Below are 24243 nucleotides of genomic sequence, written 5' to 3'. Positions count from 1 at the left end.
TGAAAGTTATTACAATTTTGTTTTTGGGTATAGATATGCTTTAAGAGTGCTATTTTATGTTTATGAATTGCCAGGCAGCTCTTTTTACATAAAGACCGCTTCCATTTTTGATTACATGGACCTTTAACCACCTCCCACCCGGCCCCTGTACATATACGGCCGGGTGGGAGTCTCGTCCTTCTGATCGGACGTTCCCAAATGTCCTGCAGAAGGAGCGAGATCGCGAAGCCGCGGGCACGCGCAGCGGCGCGATCTCGATGTGTCTGTGTCCCTCGGGCACATAGCAACAAGTTTGGCAGGAGGGCCCTGTGATTGGCCCTCCTAATCACATGACGGCTGTGTCCAATCACAGCCGTTATGTAATGTAAAAATGGATTTTTGAAAATCTTACCGTAAAATCCTTTTCTCTTAAGCTCATTGACAGACGCAGTCCTCTTGATTAATATCAAATTGGGTTATACTGCCCTCTACAGGAGTAGGACACTAGGCAGAAGGAAAACGTTCTGGCCACACCTTAGGGGCAGTCCCAGAGGGTATATCCTCTCTCTCTCTGCTACAGGATATTAGTTATGTCACAAAGCAGTGTCAGAGAATTTAACCCAACCCAACTCAAAAGTAGAGGGGTGGGTACTGCGTCTGTCAATGAGCTTAAGAGAAAAGGATTTTACGGTAAGATTTTACAAAAATCCATTTTTCTCTATCGCTCATTGACAGACGCAGTCCTCTTGATTAATATCAAATTGGGACGTCCCAAAGCAGTGCCACAAATGAGGGGTGGGATAACAGAAATCAAAATTTAAATCCAGAAGGCCCAACCGGTGCCGACTAGAAGTCTTAAAGGCTCATCAAACCAAGGGATGAGACTCAACTGAAAACCCAACAGAAAAAAACCCTCGAGGTAGACCAACGGTCTCCTCAAATTGCGGCCTGCAAAACTTTGCGACCAAAAGAGGCATCCGCCGATGCCAACACATCAACTTTATAAAACTTTTTAAAGGTATGAACCGACGACCAGGTAGCCGCCTTGCAAACCTGAACCACTGACGCCTGATGGCGGAAGGCCCAGGAAGCACTAAGCGCCCGAGTGGAGTGCGCCTTAACAGGGAACGGAGGATTCCGACCCTTAATAGAATAAGCCTGTACCACCGTCTGCCTGTTCCATCTGGAGATAGTCGCGGCAGATGCAGGCAACCCCTTTTTGGGGCCTTCCGTGATCACAAAAAGTGAATCCGTTTTACGAAACGAGTCCGTAGTTTTCAAGTATACCCTGATTGCCCGAACCACATCCAAGGAATGTAATGCAAACTCCCGGGGATGACTGGGCTTAGGACACAAGGAAGGTAGCACAATATCTTCATTCAGATGAAACTCTGAAACCACCTTAGGAAGGAAGGATGGATTCGGACGAAGAACCACCTTATCCCTATGAACCACCAGATATGGGGAACGACAGGATAATGCGGCCAGTTCTTACACCCTGCGTGCAGAAGTAATGGCCACCAATAAGGCCACCTTCTGGGATAACGTAAGCAAGGGAATCTCCCTGATATTTTCAAAGGGAGGTTTCTGAAGAACCGACAACACCAAATTAAGATCCCAGGGCGGTAAGGGCGCGCGCACTGGCGGAGCCAGGTGACATTCCGCACCAAGGAATGGGCAGCCAAAGGTTTCTGAAAGAAAATTGCTAACGCTGAAACCTGACCCTTGACAGTACTCAAGGCCAGCTTCTGCTCAACCCCCTGTTGCAGAAAAGCCAAGATTCGGGTCACCGAATAGGCACGTGGAGGAAATCCAAGGGATTCACACCACGCAATATAAGAATTCCATATGTGATGATAGACTTTTCTGGAAGTCGCTTTCCTTGCTTTAATTAAAGTAGGAATAACTGAAGTTGACAATCCCTTGTCCTTCAGCACCTAAGTCTCAATAGCCAGGCCATTAAAGCCAGCGATTGTAAAGCAGGATGGAAGATCGGTCCCTGAGACCGCAGATCCTCCCTGAGAGGAAGTCTCCAAGGAGCGTCCGCGACCAGCCTGACCAAGTCGGCGTCCCAAAACCCGACAGGGGAGAGGGGGAACATACTACTCACCTTACCGGAACCGGCGGGCACCCACTCCTAACAGAACCCCTCTCCACCGAAGTGGGGGGGCAGCTGTTGACCAATACAGACGCCGCGACTCAGTTTCCAACTGGTCGTCGGCGTCCCGGCGAGACGTTTAACTCGCAGGGCCAGTCCCCCAGTGGGACTATGTCGCGGCCGACCCAGCGCGGAGCTAGGGCCTGCACGCGCTCGTAGGCTGACTGGGGTGACCACTGGATCTTAACATCCAGCCCGTCGCCCAGCTCCAGCATAATTGCTTGAAGATCTCACAGGAACAACTGGAGAAAAAAGCTGCCTAAAAAAAAAAAATTTTCTAAAAAAATCTTGCCAGGACCAAAGATCCCAGCAAGGAACTTAGGTCCTTACTCCTGACTAGACAGAAAAAAAATAACATCCTGTAGCAGAGAGAGAGAGGATATACCCTCTGGGACTGCCCCTAAGGTGTGGCCAGAACATTTTCCTTCTGCCTAGTGTCCTACTCCTGTAGAGGGCAGTATAACCCAATTTGATATTAATCAAGAGGACTGCGTCTGTCAATGAGCGACAGAGAAATACAGCCGTTGTAACGGCTTTGATCTCTTCTTCTCCTCACACAGATCCTATCAGTGAGGAGAAGAAGATGATCTGTGCTGCAGCCAGGGGATCATTGAGTTTTACTAATTACTCACTGATCACAGGGGGGTCTGTGCTGGTAATCAGAACATTGATTACCAGTGCAGCCCGGGGGGGGGGGGGGGGGTGCCACTACCACCAGGGATGCCCACCCATGATCACCAGGGATGCCCACCATGGCCACCAAGGATGGCGATCAGGGCTCAGAGAGCCTGCCAGTGGTGCCCTCCCTATCAGTGCTGCCCACCAATGCCATCTATCAGTGCAGCCAACCAGTGCCCATTATTGCCATCTATCAGTGCCGCCCACCAGTGCCCATTATTGCCCACCAGTGTTGCCTATCAGTGCCCATAAGTGCCTCCTATCAGTGCAGCCGATCAGTGCCCATCAGTGCTGCCTATCAGTGCCCATCAGTGCTGCCTATCAGTGCCCATCAGTGCTGCCTATCAGTGCCCACCAATGCTGCATATCAGTGCTATGTATCAGTGCCACACATCAGTGCCCATCAGTGCTTCATATCAGTGCCCATCAGTGCTGCATATCAGTGCTACCTATCAGTGCCCATCAGTGCTGCATATCAGTGCCACCCCATCAGTGCCTCCTCATCAGTGCCTGTCAGTGCGGCCTCATCAGTGCTCATCAGTGCAGGAAGAAACGTATCTATTTACAAAATTTTATAACAAACAAAAAAACTTTTTTTTTCAAACTTTTCGGTCTTTTTTTTTTATTTGTGCACCAAAAAAGAAAAAACCTTGCGGTGATCAAATACCACCAGATGAAAGCTCTATTTGTGGGGAAAAAATTACACAAATTTGGTTTAGGTACAGTGTTGCATGACCACGCAATTGTCATTCAAAATGCAACAGCGCTAAAAGCTGAAAATTGGTCTGGGAAGGAAGGGGGTTTAAGTGCCCGGTATTGAAGTGGTTAAACAAACGCAGTGACTCATGGAGATCTCAAACATGGCTGTGGATTATGCGATTCCAGACACGTCCGTGAATTGTGTCCTGTGCTCTCATGAACATCTTTCATATGACCTCAATGAGTTTAGGATCAGTGCACATCATCAACGCTATACAGAATGACATGCTGTGTATTACGGAAGAGAGCCAAGTGCAGACATGTGTCATTCTGTGACCCGGGACCTAATCTTCCAAACACACAAAATCCCAGAAGCATCAAGTGCATAAAAGAACATTCACATTTAATTAAGTGCATCAGCAACAGGCCTAATCATGGAGGCTGTGTCTTCTATTAGCTGATACAATTATCTCTGAACAGTCAACTGAGTCCTAAGGGAAAAATAAAATACCTTTATCAAACAATCTATTTTCTATCCTCTATTATTCTATTACTCCCTTCCTATATGGAGTGGGGTTTCCCTTGACCTGAGTGGCTGTTCATATACATTATAGCAGTCTGTAGTGGTAAAGTCAAAGTGTCAAAAATCCTGGATGACTACAACTTAAGAGTACATCAATTTGACAGCAGGCGATTGACAACCATTGAATGGATTGGAAAATCAATGGGTTACTTCTATTGCTTTTTGATGACTAAGAGATGCAATTACCACTGGTAACTATTCAGTTGATGCACCTTTTCTGTTTCATTCAATTTATTTCCAGTGATTGCTTTGAACATGAGGCTTTTTTATTGTAAAACAGTTAGGTCCTAAAAGTATTCATATCAAAATGTCCTCAAAAGGGCAGCGGGTCCTTTTGGTGCCTGCAAATGCCATTGTCAAAAAAAAATTTTGTGAACCCATGATCCTTCTAGTTCTAGATACTTCCTTTACATAGACTGCAATTTCACTGATTTGGAGTTAAGCTCCACCCCATTTGCACCAATGTTTTGATCTTCAAAGTCAGGGGTCTCCAAACTGTGGCCTTGCCTTTATCCGGCTCTTGGGACACTATTCCTTCCACTGACATCAAGGATGAACCACTATTACCTCCACTGACACCAGAGATTGGGAACTAATTCGCTCACTGACAGCAATGATGTGATTTTTTACTCCCACTGACCACCAAGCCTATGGCATTGTTTACTCCCAGAGATGCCAAGGCATTTTCTACTCCCACTGGCCACAGTCTGGCACTAAAGTTTAAAAGGACAGTAAACTAGCCCTTTGTTTAAAAAGTTTGGAGGCCCCTGTTCTAATTCAATAGTAAAATGTAAAACATTTTGTTGAGGCTGGGGCCTTCATAATGGACTCTTGGATGGAAGGGCTTTGTTTAGGGAAGCAAGAACTGTTAATGTCTGAGTCTGAGCAGAAGTTTTTGTCTATGTTTATCAGGATTGGGTGACCCCTGGGAACACAGAAAACAATATCAGTATTAAGGGTACTAACAGCCAGGAAAAGTGGAGGCCCTGAATCTTCTCATACCGCTGTGCAGTCTCATTTCAAGAAGCAGGGACACTTCCCTTAGCATGACTGCAGTAGATGGGCCAAGCGGGGAGCTAAAATATATATATCTCACACCATCTGAGCTACCAAATCTTTAGCAAGTATGTGTGTGTGTGTGTGTGTGAGAAGTATAAAATAAACTTTTCAGAGGTGTGACCTCTATCTAATATTAAAGTATAGCTAAAGACAAAACCTTTCTTTTCTTTAAATTTTTGTTTGAGAGCATAGAGGGGTTAGAACACCTGCCCGTTTTCTTATTGCTGTGTCCCCATTAGGGAGATCCAATCTCTCTGTTTGTCTGAGCAACGATTATCACTGAAACTGAAAGAAAATCCTAAATTTTGGATAGAATAGAGAAGAAATCTTCCACTATGGACATTAATTCTGCTGACCCTAGCAACTACCAGGGATTCCTCTTACTATGGACTGTTGCCATGGGACTGAAATTGAAGGTAAAAATCCGCCAATGGATTACAGATGGCAGCAAAACCTGACAGAGGTTATAACCCTTCTTTACATTATCCAAAATTATCCATTGGTTCCACTTGAGCCCAGCTCAGACTAGTTTTATTTGGTTTGATCATCTTGATGCACTTGATGTGCTAACATTTTTGGGAACATTATGGTCATCTTTAGGGATTATTAGGGATTAGAGGTTTACACTAAAGATTCAAATTTAGGTTGAAATAAGCTGAAGCTTAAAGTGGTTGTAAAGTCAGAAGGTTTTTTATCTTAATGTATTCTATGTATTAAGATAAAAAACATTGTGTGTGTAGCAGACCCCCTAATGCTTACCTGAGCCCCCTCTCAATCCAGCGATGTCCAAGACTGTATCAGCCATCTGGGACTCCCCTCCTCATTGGCTAAGACACAGCTGCAGCGCCATTGCCTCCTGCTGCTTTCGGTTAAAGTCAGTTAGCCAATGAGGAGAAAGAAGGGGTGAGGCCAAACCACAGCTCCCTGTCTGAATGGATACACAAAGCTGTGCCTTGGCTCGGGTGCCCCATAGCAAGCTGCTTGCTATGGGGGCACTCAAAGGGAGGGAGGGGCCAGGAGAGCCAAAGAGGGAGCAGAGAAGAGGAGGATCTGCGCTGCTCTGTGCAAAACCAAATGTACAGAGGAGGTAGGTAGAACATTTTTGTTATTTTTATTGGGGAAAAAAAAAAAAAAAAAGACTTTACAAAGTTTATTGGTAGCCAAAACTGTTATTTCTCATTTTAATTACAGAGGAGAGGGATCGTAAATACTGTCATGTTTGTACTGTCTGTGCCTCTGCAGAGAATAGTTTTCGATATTTGTCCTTGAGACTATTGTCACCAGGACAGAAAATGATGGTAAATCCAACAATTAACCATACCTGAACAGGAGAGGAGGAGAAATTGTCCAATGGGGACTGTTCCTAACTTTTGAGAGATTTCCTGTCACTCCCTGTTGTGCATCTGAGACAAGAAGTGAAAGGATGCTACTGGTGCTTTAACCATTCAATACTCAATTTAAAATAATAAAAAGAAAATACCAAAAAAAAGAATCTAAGTCAATTACTGACTCTAAAATTAAAGCTGAAAAACAAAGCTTCTAATTCACTCCCTAGTTATTACCTGCCCCAATTGCAGCTACATCCTCATTGGTTTACCTTTACATAGGGTATCTCCTCCAGGACATCTCCTAAACCTCTGCCATCCTCCTGAACTACCCACCCCAATCTCCCAGTCTATCTCCAATGTTAGCGAATTCTATCCTGCCTCCACCTAACTACTAAACTTTTATTTTCTTCATCAGCTATTTCCCCACAGTTATTACTTTTTGTATGACTTGACCCACCCTTTTAGATTATAAGCTCTAATGAGCAGGGCCCTCTGATTCCTGCTGTATTGAAATGTACTGTAATTGTACTGTCTGCCCTCATGTTGTAAAGCACTGCACAAACTGTTGCGCTGCATAAATTCTGTATAACACTACATGGACAGCTTGGCTGGTAAAACGAACTTGAAAAATAACAGACTTACTTGGCTGGATCACTAGGTGAAAATAAAGGGAAAATGCATATATATAAAAAAAAATCTAATGCAACCATCACATCTAAAAATTGGTGAGCTGCAATTTATTACATTTTAGTTTTTTGGGTTTAATAGTGCTTTAAAACTTAAACATGACCCCTTAACCTTAATATTAATCCTTAACCAGAGCTAACCCTTTAAAACAAACCTTAAACACATTCCCAATATCTAACTCTAAGTGTATCCATAGGCAGAACTTTTTACATGAAACAAATGTACATTGGTACAAGTTTCTAGTTGCAAAAACTCCTGTGCCCAAGCAAATGCTAAAAATGAATCTGCTGAAAATAAATGCATTAGCCCTTCTTTAGTCAGCTTTATACCTATTTCATAGAGGCAGTCAGTGAACATGTTGAAAAAGCCTTTTATCTCTTTTATCATTTCTCAAAGGGGCGACCACCCTTGTTTAGGTCCTCAGATCTTACCAGAGTCTACTGCCTATTTAATAGATAAATGGAACGGATAACCCGTTTCCAATTCTTGTGATAAAGCCCAGGTCAAAGTCAAGAGGCCTGGGTCGCATCCCGCAGATATAAATGAAATAAAGGCTCGACAGGAACAGGTAATTACTATCACCCAATCAATAGTCTAATCTACACGAATGATATCTGCTAAACGCAGAGCAAATCCTCCAAGGTTGGCAAAAGACAAATGGCATTGCACACATTTAATCACAAAAGTGCAAGTGCGATAATAAATAATGAAGCAGATTCTAAAGACTGGATAAGCTACAAAAGCATAGTCCATTCTGTAAAAGGTTTTCAGAAATTGGTAACATAGTTTATGTTAGAAAAACAATAATATTACCAACACGTGGGATTTTTTGTATGACATACTGTACATATTTTATTTTATAGATAATACATTTAAAGAGCAATATCATCCTGAACATGGTCTATATTTTTGTTACTCTATAGATATTCATATCTTTCTGAAGCCTGCACAACATTGTCAAACCCCATCGGAAATGTACTTTCTCTGGTCTGATTGTAGTAAACTACTAAAAAATTCTCACTTCTGGTTGATGGTGTATGGCATTTTACAGCACTGAATAAAACATTTTAAAAATAAGTCCTATTCACTGTCCTGAACATGGAATGTTAAGTCCAGCACTAGCCAAAACTTGTTTCAGATCAATAATATTAAAGGTATTGAAGCCAGAGACATCTAGGAAACAGACATTTTCAAGAATTACAGGTTTCCTCATCAAGCATGAAAAATAGGACTCCATTAACTGAAACAGAAGACACTTACTTTCGACCAGTATGGCGGGTAAGACGCACAATTAGCTTGCGAGCTTCTTCCACACTTGATTGAGTCTCTCTCACAAATGATATGGGTTTCTGTAGTCCATGCTTCTCCAAGATCTCTGACACACTGAAAATACACAAAGAAATGGATATATGATAAGATGATGGCTTGTACAATAACACAAACCTCAATTGTGTTTATTCAGTAATAAAAATCAAGTAGAATTAAAGGCAATTTTTATTTTATATAATGAAAAGGGATTTGAACACCTGTCAGCCTTTTTTTGCTGTCCATGTCCCTTTAGGGAGATTCACCCTCTCTATAACATTTGACATGTTTACCATTATCACTGATCATAAAAGTGAAAGAAACAGGGGTGGGTGGGTCTATTCATTTCATGTATGGCATTCCCTTGTTTATGCTCCTCTTCCCCTGATGACGCACTCTTTTTTTTTTTTTCAAACTGTTTTTATTGAATCTTGAAAAAATGCATTACAAGTAACATACATGTGACGAGTATATAGTATTCGCAGTAGGTATTAATACAGTATAAAAGATGAAGAACAGTAGATATCGAGCAATGCCAATCTTTAAACAAGGCATTATATGTAGTATGCAGTAACAACCACAAGAACATGCAGCGTGCAACCAGATCAGTAGTATATGCATCATAGCAAGTACCCATCTTTTCATAGTAATACGTCAGTATACTTGGTACAACCAGAACACGGTAATCAGCAAGCCACGTCAGATCCTCCACTAAAGAGAGAGCCCAACCAGTGGATATTTAGGGACTCCCCACGCTTGGGCACCCCCACAGGGAACTATACTGTGCCCAAGCGTAGTGGAGATATGGAGGTATGTCTCTCGAGTGGTGGAGTCTTGGCTAAATAAAGAGGGAATTAAGGAGATTATTAGGGAACGGAGTGGACCATTAACGCTCCATCCAATCAGTCCAAGGTAGCCGGTTGCGGGTGACATTGTATACAGAACGATTTTTAAGAGAAAGCGTACGTTCAAATGCATAGTGTGTATTAGTAAGGTCAATAACTCCTGTGGTAGTTGGTGGGGATGCTTGCTTCCAGGCTCATGTCATATTGAGCCTGGCCACAAAGGAGGAGGAGGTGGGTCACGGTGTGTCTAAGAGGTTTTGGAACCTGTTCAATTCCCAAATTCCAGACCAGGGGTGGGTGTAACAGGGAGATGTGAGACTTCTAATATAATTGTGAAAACATCCTTCCAATACTGGGTAATAATGGGGCATTGCCATAGTATGTGATATAGGGTGCCTTCATGTCCACAAAGACGCCAACATTTGCCCTGATGACGCACTCTTGACGTGAAACATGCTAGAGGAGGTCTAAACCGGTGATGTCATCACGCCTGCCGAGGTGGTTTGCCAGTGCAGTATCTGTGTTTTGTGTATGAACTTGGCTTTTAACATGTGAGTACCTGTCTATTTTTAAAAAATATTTGGGTATAAAATACACCTAAAGTGTACAAAGCTGTGCTCACCTAAAGTGCACTAAGTGATTAATAAATATATTGGAATTTACAAATTCTTAAATATAAGGTGCATAATCAAATATAAAGTGCATCAGCAAATAAATGAGGGAATCATAATAAATAGTCCCATACAAAGTGCATAAACAAATATGAAGTGCATCAACAGTAGATAAATGAGTGAATCATAGGAAACGTCCCATACACCAACAAAAATTGAATGGTGCAGTCTCCAAAGGATGATTCTTCCTCATGAAAAACAAATCTTCACTCCCTTCACCACATGGACACCCAGTGTGTGGGAATGCTTACCAGAGAGCACCGACCCCTTGGTTATAGGGGGTCAATGCAAGCAGGGTTGTGACACAATAGTCAGAATCCAGAGTGAATTTGAGCCCTCCTGAAGGATCCACCTTACAATCGCCGATATATCAGAAATTACTTTACACTCCTCCACCAACCTCACGCTCCTCATCGGTATATAAATAAAGGAATGGCCAAAATGGTAAAGTGTGTTCAAACAATTTAATGAGAATAAGGTAGATACACTTACACTTAAAAACAGTATAACGGGCATTCTGTCAAAACAGGATCCAGAGATGACACAAGCAAGTGCCGCTTCTCCGTTGCTCGATGCGTATCATCCGATCCCGGAAATGGCGTAACAGCGTGATTGCGCTCCAATAGTCCCGACCGGTTTCGTCAGCACGCAGGCCGTCGTTGTCAAGGGTCATAATGACATCCCCTCTTACCACTATCCAGAGCACTGTGCAGCATTATAGCCACTGTCCACAGCACTGTGTAGCATTACAACCAACATTCAGAGCACTGTGTAGCATTAAAGGCCTCCTCAGACCACCGTCCAGAGCACTGTGCAGCATTACAGGCCACCTCAGACTGTCCAGAGTGGCTAAATCTGTACCTGTGATTTTGCTCAAATCTTAATACCATAAATATTAACATGATATTAGATTTTTTTTTTTTTTTTACTCCAGGAGTAACACACATTAGATTTTAGTTGACTAACATTATTTAATTCAACTTAAAGCGGAGTTCCGGTTTCAAAATCGAAAAAATCGATTTTGGGCCATCTGCTTGCTGAGGGCCACCTGAAAAAGAAATGGATGTTCTCAAAATTTTTTTTTTTTTTGGTCACTTACCTTAATATTGAAGAAAATATACTCACCTTCCTTCCACTTCCTCCCTCTGCGGCCACGCCGTCTCTTCCGTTTTGTGATGACTCCTGGGAGCTGAACGTCATCGCTCCCAGGAGTCAATGGCCTGCACTGGCCACGCTCGTCACTTTGGTGCAGGCATGGCATTCCCTGCTAAACAGCTTCTGGGCATGCCCAGAAGCTGTGCAGGGATGCCACGCCTGCACCGGAAGTGACGAGAAGGGCCGGTGCAGTGCATTGTGGGACTCCGACGTCACCGAAGAGGCCGCAGAAAAAGGACGTGCTGGCTTCAGCTACCCACACCTGAGATGGCAGCGCTGGAGAAGTATTTCTTCTTACAGGTAAGTGCGACCCGGGACAGTTCAGAGGCTATCCAATGTGGAATGTACTAGCCCTGACTGTCCCGGGGGTATTTTTATCTAAATTTGCCCTCCGAGGCCGGAAATCCGCTTTAAATGTACTAGAGATTCAGTCGTATTTTAGTCGACTAAAAATAAAACAATTGCAGATGACAAAAATAGGGCTGACACTAAAATGGCATTTTAGTAAAAAGACTATAACTGAAACTAAATCAAAATGTGATGTAAAAATGAACACTGTTGTGCAGGCCAGTCAAGTTCCTCCACCCCAAACTCGCTCATCCATGTCTTAATGGACATTGCTTTGTGCACTGGGGAGTAGTCATGTTGGAACAGGAAAGTTGGCAGCATGAAATTGTCCAAATTGTCTTGGTATGAGGAATCGTTAATAAAAAGGGGAAACATTTCCATGCTAGGATCTAAGTGGCAGGCTGCAGCCTACCTGACATATCTCAATAGAGGGATATGAAAAATTAGAGATCAAAAGGGAGGAAAGGGTGGCACTGGCTTGAAAAGAACTATAGGTATGTCTAGGCAAAATCCTACTAAAGTGCTGGTATACCAAACTATATTCTTATAACAGATCCTACATGTGTCTATAGTGTATAGATCAATGGAACTTGTAAAGACACCATGGAACTTGACTAGCCTGCACCTGAGTCCTGACCTCAACTTGATAAAACATCTTCGGGATGAATTAAAGTGGAGACTGCAAGCCAGGCCTTCTGAAAGAATAGTCAAACATTCCCACACTCATACACTCTCCTAAACCTTGTGGACAGCCTTCCCAGAAGAGTCAATGCAGTTATAGTGGCAAAGAGTGGGCCAACTCAATATTGAACCCTACAAACTAAGACTGGGATACCAATAAAGTTTATGTGTGTGTAAAGGCAGGTGTCCCAACATGTTTGATCAATATAGTGTACATGTACACACGATTTTAATATTTAGTTATTTTAACAAATATGCATTTAACACACAAAAAAATGATTTCACAGTACTAGCAGTTTTCTAAGCAAAACCTACATGAGAAAGCCAAATATTAGTTACAGTATATCCTTTCATGCAATGCTGTCCCATCACTGAATTTTAGGATGGAGGTGTTCGAGAGGTAGAAGTATCAATACATTTCAGTTTCAGCAATAGGTTCTGTAAAATAAAAACTTTTCAAAAAACAGAGGGGCTTTGGAGTCCCTGGAAACCATGTGGAATAAAGTCTAAAGTGCTTGGAAGTGTATACAAAAGATTAAATATACAATCACAGGCGCCAACTGCAGTGTTCTAATGCAAACACCAAGCTTCCAGGGTCTGAGGGCATGCTGCAAAATTCCTGAAAGCACATCCAAGCACTGAAGGTGTAAAGTACAATATTAGGGTTTCTTTACTAAAGGAGCATGCTCATTTTGCACAGTAATTTTTTATTTTGCAAAGTGACTTTTCACATGGCTTAGTAAATGGTGTGAATAAATAAAATTGTAGTCGCACCTGATTAGATGAACTCAGCACCACTATACTCCCTAAGCTTTGTGAAAATTCTCTGCAAAGTGAACATGCCTACAACCGTATGTACAGTGCATCCAGAAATTATCCACAGTGCTTTACTTTTCCACATTTTGTTATGTTACAGCCATTTCCAAAATGGATTCAATTCATTATTTTCTTCCAAATTCTACAAACAATTCCCCACAATGACAACGTGAAAGGAGTTTGTTTGAAATTTTTGCAAATGTATTAAAAATAAAAAAAAATGAAAAAATCATCTATGAATCATGTATCAATGTACATAAGTATTTACAGCCTTTGCTCAATACTTAGTTGAAGCACCTTTGGCACCAATTACAGCCTCATGTCTTTTTGAGTATGATGCTACAAGCTTGGCAGACCTATTTTTGGGCAGTTTCTGCCAATCTTCTATGCAGGCCCTCTCAAGTTCAATCAGGTTGGATAGGGAGCGTCTGTGTACAACTATTTTCAGATCTCGCCAGAGATTTTTAATCGGGCTCAAGTGTGAGCAACGGTTGGGCCACTCAAGGACATTCGCAGAGAAGTCCTGTAGCCACTCCTTTGTTATCTTGGATGTGTGCTTAGGGTTGTTGCCCTGTTGGAAGATGAAACTTCACCCCGGTCTGAAGTCCAGAGCGCTTTGGAGAAGGTTTTCAACAAGGGTGTCTCTGTACATTGCTGCTATCATTTTTTCCTCAATCCTGACTATTCTCCCAGTTCCTGCTGCTGAAAAACATCCCCCCAGCACGAGGCTGACACCACCATGCTTCACTGTAGGGATGGTATTGGCCAGGTGATGAGTGGTGCTTGGTTTCCTCCAGACATGACACTTCCCATTCAGGCCAAAGAGTTCAATCTGTTTCATCCGATAATTTTATTTCTCATTGTCGGAGAGTCCTTCAGGTGCCTTTTGGCAAAGAGGAGTGGCTTCTGTCTGGCCACCCTACCATACAGGCTTGATTGGTGGACTGCTGCAGAGATGGTTGTTCTTCTGGAAGATTCTCTTCTCTTCACAAAGAAACACTGGAGCTCTGTCAGAATTACCACCGGGTTCTCGGTCACCTCCCTGACTAAGGTGCTTCTCCCCAGATCACTCAGTTTGGCCAGACGGCCCACTCTAAGAAGAGTCCTGGTGGTTCCAAACGTCTTCCATTTATGGATGATGGAGGCCACTGTGCTCATTGGGATCTTCAATGCTGCATACATTTTTCTGTACCTTTCCCCAGATCTGTTCCTTTCGATATAATCCTGTCTCGGAGGTCTACAGACAATTTCTTGGACTTCATGGTTTGGTTTGTGCTGTGACATGCACTGTTAACTGTGGTACCTTATATAGATAGGTGTGTGCCTTTCCAAATCATGTCTAGCCAACTGAATTTACCATAGATGGACTCCAATCAAGTTGTAGAAACATCTCAAGGAAGATCAGGATGCACATGAGCTCAAATGTTGTGTGTCATGGCAAAGGCTGTGAATACTTATGAACATGTGATTTGTTCACATTGTCATTATGGGGTATTGTTTGTAGAATTTTGAGAAAAAAAATGAATTTAATCTATTTTGGAATACGGCCGTAACATAACAAAATGTGGAAAAAGTGAAGTGCTGTAAATACTTTCCGGATGCACTGTATTAAATGACACCAGATTTACCTTAATGAGCAATACTGTGCAGCAAGTAAAGTAATAAGAAATACATTAATGCTATCCATAAAACACTGCAATTGTGATAAAATTAGAATTAATGACAGAATGGAGTGGGTGGACTGGTGCACTACCCCATTTTATATCTCTAAACGTATTATTTATTTTTGATTGGTGAGTAGTACTCACACTTTAGTAACTCATACTTAAGTTTACTTTACCACTTTAGTTAATTACTCTCTAAGTTTACATGAAACATCAGTAATCAGTCTGTAAAAGTCACATAAAGCACTCTCTGAAGCCTGCTAAGCAATTGATTAGCCCAAAAAGTGACTATAAGGTTATTTATAGGTCATCTCTGCCCACATCAGATACAACAATAAAAAAATAAATAACTTTCAACCAGGAAATCTCATCTTTCTGAGGTTTACAAATTTATTAAATCAGCCTAGGCAGAAGCCAATTTTTTATCATTATTTACACCTGAAATGCAGTTCTGGCAATAAAATATGTTGAAGTCAGTCTCCCACCCAGAAGAGTTTACAGCAGAGCTGGTAAAATCAATTTAGCACAAATTGGGCATATCAAAGCCTACACACAGCAGGAAAAGCATGATTCACCATTTCACAGAATATGCACGTGCCAGCCTGTGCAATGTGTGGCGGATTGTGCAGATCAATAAATACAGCAAATCAATGTTTTATAAAAAAAATAAATAAAATAGCAACAATAATAGAATAAAACTATGAATACAAAATTAAGCTGGAACACATCAGACATGGCAGGTCCATCGACTCCAGTTTGCCTGGTGACATAGAGAGAAAAGTAACTTCAAGGTCACGAGGAGCCAGCACCACTATCTGAATCTTCAGCAATTTTCTTAACATCATTGTTATTCCAGCTGGGGATTTCACCGCTAAGCTCATCTATCTCCGACTTGTAACTAGATAATGAAGCTGTAGATTTAATAAAGTGACCTAATTTCCACCAGCTGCACTTTCCATATGGAAAAGCAGCTCGCAAAACAAGCTACAAGTAAAAAAAAAAAAAAATACAACTACAAAACACGCTAAATAAAAACACAAAGTGGACCTGGCACCTCTGGGTAACAGGTGGCCCCCGCCGAGGCCTCCTCGGACTTGCTTAGTTAGAGCAGATGGTATTAGCGGATGCCAGCTGGGAAGAAATGGTTGACACCTTCCTAGACAGGTGAAGGCTTCTTTCTGCTAGCAGTCAACCTCTACATTCAGATCCAGCAGACCACTCAGATCTCTGTCCTTGAAGGGATATCCATGATACCCTACCATAACTATTTATCTCGATTCCTGCAATACCATAACTATTTATCTCGATTCCTGCAATATTGAAAATAACTTTTTCTTCCATCTTGTATGAGTGTAGTACCAAACACAATCACACTTTCCTGCGTTCATTTCACTAGCATTGGGACTTGCAATGACCTGGTAAAGCGAAACTCCAAATTAAAAATGGATAGCCTAAAAATCAATATAAGTTACCAAGTTAGCTTTTGCTGCTATATGCACATTTGATCCAAAGCTGTTTCTGCAGTACTTATTTTTGACACTGGATGTCCTCAGTCTTCCATGTAGAATGATGACCAGCTTCAATCAACCCACTTCCTTTGAACCCAGGATGTCATAGACCCACCCCCAGCTGTAACTGGACAGTTAATGAGACGGAGCAGAGTAATGAGTTCATCTATCTGTGCTCTTCTTTCTCCTCCTAGCACACAAACTGAGTAGCTCCTTGTGCTGCTTCTTCCTCTTCCCAGGGACTGCAAGTGTCTGATGCCAATCAAAACCAGGTATGTGTGAAAAATGGGTTGGTGCGCTAAACAAAATGTGTAGGACAACAAATATGTTGATATACACTACATAAAAGGTGTATGAAATGTGACAAAATCAAAATAAACAATTCCAAACAGCTGAAGAGACTAAAATGTCCAAAACTGTGATTCACAACAAAATCAAAGTCCATCAGGTGATAACAAATGAATTGAAGTATCTTGACATGTGGGTGCTTGAAATATTCAAAGGAAGGTGATGTTAAAGTGATAAAGGATCCCACCACCAGCTGACAATCCTGCTTACCAGATAGATAAATTTCTCAGGCATTAACTCTATGCAATGGCATGCACAGTTCACCCTGGTGTGACACACAGTGGAGCCTCTTACCAGATGTCTCTAATAACTTGCGTATCTGAGATAATTCTCCTGGTTAAATTGGATAATGATGTTGGTATCCTCCTGAGTGTTCCCCAGACTATCAGTTTATTCACTCTTCCAATGATATAGCTCAGCTTGTAGCTCCAGTGCATACCATGTAATGAAACAAATGAACCGCCCGTAGTGTATTATCCTTGGTTTATTAGGAAAACATAGGCAAATGTACTTACAGGAAACAGGTCTTGGTATCGGCATGTAAATGTGGAGACTTTCAGTATCCTGTGTCTGGCTGCAGCACGGACACCTCGGATGACGTGGGTGGCAGGCGCGACACGCCTCCTCTCCAACGCGTTTCCTCTGAAAAGACTTCTACTGCGACCGGAGTACCCGGAGGAAACCCACGCAGGCACAGGGAGAACATGCAAACTCCAGGCAGGTAGTGTCGTGGTTGGGATTCGAACCAGCAACCCTCTTGCTGCTAGGTGAAAGTGCTAACTCCTACACCACTGTGCCGCCCGTATAGTGTGTATAGTGTGTATCTGGCTTTAATGTTATAGCTAGTGTACACGGGCCTTTGAGATGTGCTTTGATGCATGTTTTTCAGCATTTTTCAACTCATCGTTTATTGACCCTCAAAGCCGCTTTACAATCTTGACATGTAACATCAACAACAGACCCTTCACCCTGGTGACCTTGTACGCTCCTAATACCAAACAGCTCTGCTTTTTGCAAAAAGTATTCAAGGAAGTATCTAGGGTCAAGTGGGGTAACCTCCTTATATGTGGAGATTTTAACATCACAACAGACCCTTGTGCGGACCCTATCTGCACCCCCTAAAAGGGGCTTTCAAAGTCTATGGACATTCATGCACAAAGAGAATCTCTGACGCCTGGCGCTGCCTACACACCAGTGAAAAAGATTTTACTTTTTTTTTTCTATCAAGGCATTTGTCCTACTCCTGTATATACATGTTTGATACTGATAAAGGGTTGCTCCAGCAGGTATCCTCTTCCACCGTTTCAGATATTACGTAGTCCAACAACGCCACTATCTCTATCTCTGGTGGGAAAGTATACATGCCCCCCAGTTAGTCTTTGGAGATGCAATAATAGAGTCCTTCAAGACCCTGGCAGCAGTGAATTGCTCTCTCAGCATCTAAGGGACTACTTTAACTTGAATGACATAACTGAAGTCAATGACTGTACACTATGTAGTGTCATAAGGCTTTTATGAGAGGTATCGTATTGAAACTTTGTGCCCGCGCCAAGTGGGACTAACTCGCGCTACAACCTTTTACTGCAATCTATTCATGATCTAGAAACTAAAAATAAATCCAAACCCACAAATGAGCCCTCCGACGCACTGCTTAAGCTGCGCTCGGAACTTAGGGAGCTACTGCAACTCAGTGGTGTATCGTGGGGGGTGCAAGGGGGGCCGGCCGCACCGGGCGCAACATCTTGGGGGGCGCATCCGCAGTGTCACTCTGTCTGTCTGACTCTGACATACACATTTCACACACTGTCTGCGGCTGCCTCCATCTTTAGGCTGGGATAAGTCCAGCGCAGCCGCCCTATGGCTGAAAATGGCGGGTCGGGGCAGGGCTGGACTGTGCCTCACCTGTCCATTGGTGTAGGGTGGGGTGGCGTTGCAAGCCAAGCCTCGCCTATGCCGCCTCACGCTGGTCATTCTGCATTGAAAGGGGGCACGCTGGTCTCTCTGCATTGAAAGAGGGCACGCTGGTCATTCTGCATTAAAAGGGGGCACGATGATCTCTCTGCATTGAAGGGGGGCACGCTGGTCACTGTGCATTGAAAGGGGGCACGCTGGTCACTGTGCATTGAAAGGGGGCACGCTGGTCACTCTGCATTGAAAGGGGGCACGCTGGTCAATCTGCATTGAAAGGGGGCACGCTGGTCACTCTGCATTGAAAGGGGGCACACTATACCTTGATTACTGAAGGCCCCTTTCACACTTTTGTGACCTCAAAGTCGGGTTAGGGGGCGCAAATTACTTGCCTTGCCCCGGGTGCTGACAACCCACGCTACGCCACTGCTGCAACTCAAACACGATAAGCATATGGCATACCTGAAGCTACAATTTTATGCCCACAACAAGGCAGGCAAAGTTTTTTGCAAACAGGTTGAAGGCACAGCATATCAAAAGTAAAATATTGCAGATCAAGCAAAGACACACTAATCAAATGTTATATAACCCTCAATTCATAGCTGATGCTTTTGCTGACTTTCATGGCTCTCTTTCCAATTTAAAAGAGGATCTATCCACCCCCCAACCTTCGGACTCAGCTATTGCAGCTTTTCTATCTCCTATAAACTTACCCTTTCAGACTTCTGAACAGTTGGAGTCTCTTAATGTCCCCTTCACTACAAAAGAAATAATCAAAGTGATAAAATCCTTGCCCTCAAATAAATCCCAGAGACCCAATGGGATGACCAACAAATACTATCAACTTTTCGGAAATACAGTGGCCGCTTATATGTCGAGAGTATTCAGGGCAGTCCAATCTCAAACCTTCTTCCCACAGGAGATGCTGGGAGCGCATATTGTCCCACTACCCAAACAGGGGAAAGACCCAAACGCCCCTGCCAATTTCAGACCCATTTCATTGTTGAACTCTGACATTAAAGTGTATGCCAAATTACTTGCTACTAGGCTAAGCAAAAAAGAGGGCAAAGGTGTGGAACTTTGAGTGAGGCGCACAGGGGGAATATGCCGAGCACCTCCATCAATGTTCAATAGAATTAAAGGAGAAGTTGGGACTTTGAATAAGAGACATTGCAAGGTTGGTTGGACAAGAATGAACACATTTATTGATACATACAGATATGCAGACATAATATGTATAATGTAAAAATTCAAGGTAGTAAGAGAGCTGGTAAGCGGTCCCCAGATCCAGGTGCATATCAACCAACAAGGCAAAAATTCCAAAAAGTACAGAGTAATATAAAAGAAATCATGACATCAGTAGATTCAATGCGTTTTGTGGGCTAGATTTGCCACTTTTTCAGTAGTAGATGTGTGATATAGATCTATAAAAAATGAATGAGTATAAGGAAATTGCCACAATGATGATGAATGGGAGCTGGAGGGGGGAGGGAGAGGGACACAAAGCCCCCAAAGTTCCAAACTTACATAACAGCTCTCGCGGCACCGGCACTGGAGCTAAAGACATGACCCTGAGTGTCTCCCATGGGAGCTGAGGGCATATAGGGAAGGCAGGCAAGGAGAGATGTCACACATGTGGTGAGTATACCACATTAAGGGAGTATATTAAGGGTGCTTATGCCACATCTAAAACAACTAGATTGGTCTTACTATAATTTATGTTGGGTTTCGGACTTCTATGTGGACGGCAAACTAAAGAGTGTAGACTCATTGAGCAAGGAATAAAACAAACCCAAGGTGAAGCCATTCCAATTTTTTAGCATTCACCACTTTTTGACATCCAATCCCCTCCATCCTGTTTTCATTCACTCGGGGGTCTGGAATTTCTACCAAGGCACGCCTAACGCTATAATATGTTCCAAGACAAAATTTCCCTTTCCAAAAAGACACTGATCCTAGCATGGTCCTACAAGAGACCTTCACCACTAAGCAATGGCGTAGTGCTCTCCAATACCTCTACAAAATATCACATTGCGCAAATCACTGGGAGTTGACACAACAAATAGTGACCAAGTGGTACTTTAACCCTACCGCATAGCACAATTCTCCACGATAGGGTCTTCCCTTTGCTGGCATGGATGTAGCCTAACTAGCAACTTACTACATATCTTTTGGAAGTATAACAATATATGAAGCTTCTGGAGGAGTGTGTTTTATCTTCTTCCAATCTCAGGAATCTTAAATGATCCCAAACCAGCCCTGGCCATTCTGAACATAAGTATAGATCCTTTTAAATTTGGGAAAGCAATATCCAGTATCTTACTGGCTGACTGGTCCGTTCTGTTGCATATCCTGCAGTGGCAGGTTCCCCTCTTCCCTTATTGTCTTTTTGTACTATAATATATCTAAATATCTAAAATTTTCAATAAAAACTGTTGAACCACAAAATAATGACACAAGGGGGGGGGGGGGGGGGGATCCTTCTTCCAACTCATTGATTCTGTTTTTGATTTTTTTTTTTTTTAACATGTTGTTGTTTTATCTTTTTACTTGGATGTTATAAGTTGCACTGAGTAAATACAGCTGGATAAAACAAAAACTGTGTCCGTCTTCACCTCAGGCTGCAAAGCAACAAAATGTGATTGATTTATAGGGGGTGAATCTTTGTTATGCCCCCTGTAGTAGCTATTCTCAATGATTTTTCAGTCAAGTCTTTATCAGATATTTTGGCTTTGATTTTGCCCTTTGTGTGCTTCATCCTTGAATACAGTTTCTCACAAATATAGGTGCTGCCGAAAACTAATGACATGAATAAGGTGTAAATGTGAAAAGGATATTTGTCGTCTTTGGGAAGATAAAACGTATAAAACTCCAGTAAAGAGACACTGTCAAATTTTAATTCAGCAGTATGTTCCCTAAGCGTATATACATTTTTATGAAAAAATATCCCCCTCAAAAAAAAAAAAAATCAACATTTTTCAGTAAGTTTACGATTTTGTGATTGGCAGCATTGATAGCCATCTTGGGCCTCATGCAGCCCTTGGGCTGCAGGCTGGACACCCCTGCTGTATTTTGATCATATTAGCACGCCCATATTTGTGATGCACCACAGAAAAATGGTTTGGTATGAACTGGATGCTGTGTGACCCAGAACAGGAAGGTGTCTGTCTCTTTTAGTGAATAGGGACAAGCTAGATGAATTAATACATGGATGTAGGGAAACCAATCAGCCAGGAAACTACAAACTGCAGCCACAACATGTGAGCCTATCATTACAAGAATAGGCAAATAACCAACACAGGGAATTGAACTACACTAGTACCAAGTTAAAACAACGAAAACTTTTTAAAGTGTATGTCACTATGCTGATTCACATTTTCTTAGACACTAACCAGGAATAAGGACAGATCAGGAATTATGACTGTATTTATCAACTATATGGTCAGAAAGTGCTGAAACCAGAGGATCCCCTTGACTGTATTTTCAGACGAAGGTCATTAATGGCAGCCAATTTATTTCTCTCTTGGGTGATTTCCTTTAAGCTGAGCACAAAGCTAGGGATTTAATATTCAAGACTATTTAAGAACAACAACTTTAGAATTTGTATTTTTATCTGCCAGGCCTGGGACAATGCTCCCGTCACACTGCTTGCTATCTTTTAATATAATAAGAAACATGAAAAATGAGTATGCCCCGGCCCCGCTGTTCAGTCTCTTATCACACATCTATTTGCATCAGGTAGTACTTTCCCCGGGCCTCGCCACTGACTTTATGAAACAGGGATATTTATGATTTGATTCGCCTCATGCCTGCCTGCCCTAGTTTATCATTAAACCAAGCGGCAGCACCCATACTGAAATACTTATTTTACAAAACAACAAGCCGGCAGCCAGAATGAACGGACTTTAATACCCATTTCCTTTTAATTTATAGTTCATACATAGGTTCCAAGGCAAAACAAATTACAAGTGGAACTTTCTGTCACTTGTCTTTATGGTAAGGTGAACTCTCACTGAAATGTGTATTGATGGCAAGATGTAATAACTTACACCAACAGACTGGCTGCTTTGAGCGACAGCCCTTCACCAAACCAAAGACTGGAAATCTCAGCAACACACAGTCCCGGGAGGTTATGGAGTGACCGCCTCATAGATGGTATAAAAGGGATCTATTAATAAGTAAAGAGCACTCAGACATGCAGCAGCTTAGATATTACAGAAGTTAGAAGGTTTTCTCTTCTGCTGCTAGTGTCTGGATTAACCACTTCATGACTGCAAGAGGTCTTTAGAAACCATCATCCAGAATGCTTTGTGGCATGAAAAAAGTGATTTAAAATTGCAACAGGAAACTAGAAATGCACCTGTGCATATTGCTAGTAAGAAAACCTTTAATATCTTTTCAGAATCATCGTTTTCTTTGGGACACTATACTTTAAAATACTCCAACAAACACGGGTCATTGATTGCAACTAAGATTTGTTAATTTGCACACACACAAAATGTGATTTTTGTACTTACCGTAAAATATATTATTCGGAGTTCATTGACCGACACAGCTCTTCATTATTCCTGCATGGCACCCACCATCTACTGATCACAGGTGCAATGATTTACAGTCTCCAAGTAAAAAAAATAATAATAAAATGGGATTTTTGACTTCCCGTATCTGCTGGCGTATAAGACGACCCCCTAATTTTCCAGTTAAAACATAGGTTTTGGGCTGTACTCACCGTATAAGACTACCCACCACCCCATGACGGGGTCTTATCTAGCAGCCATTTACACCCACTAATCAGACAGGAGTATAAAGCATGAACCTTAAGAGGAAGAGTCCAGGTTTAGGACTACCAAGCTAGCACAAAACGAATGTTCCTAATCCATCAGCCCGCTGGATGTGCGGTAATACTGTATGTACCGTAGTTTCGGCTACATACAGTATACTGTGCTGAGCCAATCATGGTGAGTAATGTATTCTATTAATGAATACAAAGCCTGCACAGATTAGCAGAGTCAGGGAGGTGGACTGATAATGTTACAACCTCTGACCCAGCCAATCTAAGCTGGCTTTGTATTTATTATTAGAATACATCGCTCACTGTGATTGGCTCAGCGCGGTATACTATATGTAGCCGAAGCTATGGTACATACAGTATTACCACACATCCAGCGGGTTGACAGATTAGGAATGTTCGTTTTGGGCCAGCTTGGTAGTCTTAAACCTGGAGTTCTCTAAGGTTCACATTTTATACTTGGCGTATAAGACGACCCCCCCCCACCCGATTTTTGGGGGAGGTGTTAAGGTTAAAAGTTGTCTTATATGCCAGCATATACGGTACCGTAAAATTTAATTCCTCTGATGTTCATTGACGGACACAGCTCCTGATCTTCTTAACCATTGGGTTAAGTAGGACACAAGGCAGAAAAGACTTGACTACGCCCATGAGCGGTCATAGGTAATATACAACCCCCCCCCCCGCTATAAGCCTTTAGTTTAGTAACAAGCATTGTCAGAAATATTAAAACTTCATAGAGGGGTGGGTTTTGTGTCCCTCAAATCTCAGACATGTATTTTACGGTAAGTACAAAAATCCAATTTTTTTCGTTTGTTCATTGACAGACACAGACAAGGCTCTCCATTATTCAGAACAGCAGTGACGTCCCCAAGCAGTGTCAAACATGAGAGGTGGGAAAACAAAAAATCCCAAGGCTAAACACAATAGCCAACCAAATAAACAGGAGCTCAACAAAAAAACAACTGGAGCCCAACCTGAACAATACACCCCCAAAGAGGGAAAAAAAACCTCTAAAAAGCAGCCTGCAAAAC

The 24243-nt window shown here is 42.3% G+C and overlaps 1 protein-coding gene across 1 annotated transcript in view; it reads right to left on the bottom strand.

Moving 5' to 3' along the window:
* NBAS (NBAS subunit of NRZ tethering complex) overlaps positions 1 to 24243 on the bottom strand; it is a 1303215-nt gene that overhangs the window by 866552 nt on the left and 412420 nt on the right. The window contains exon 28 of the mRNA XM_082252487.1: positions 8432 to 8554. Coding sequence (XP_082108613.1) covers positions 8432 to 8554 — 123 coding nt within the window. The remainder of the gene's footprint in view (positions 1 to 8431; positions 8555 to 24243) is intronic.

Source organism: Pelophylax lessonae (genome assembly GCF_965119305.1).
Source record: "Pelophylax lessonae genome assembly, chromosome: 3".
Taxonomy (NCBI): domain Eukaryota; kingdom Metazoa; phylum Chordata; class Amphibia; order Anura; family Ranidae; genus Pelophylax; species Pelophylax lessonae.
Note: the sequence above shows the minus strand (reverse complement) of the source record. Positions and strands in the feature narration are given on the sequence as shown.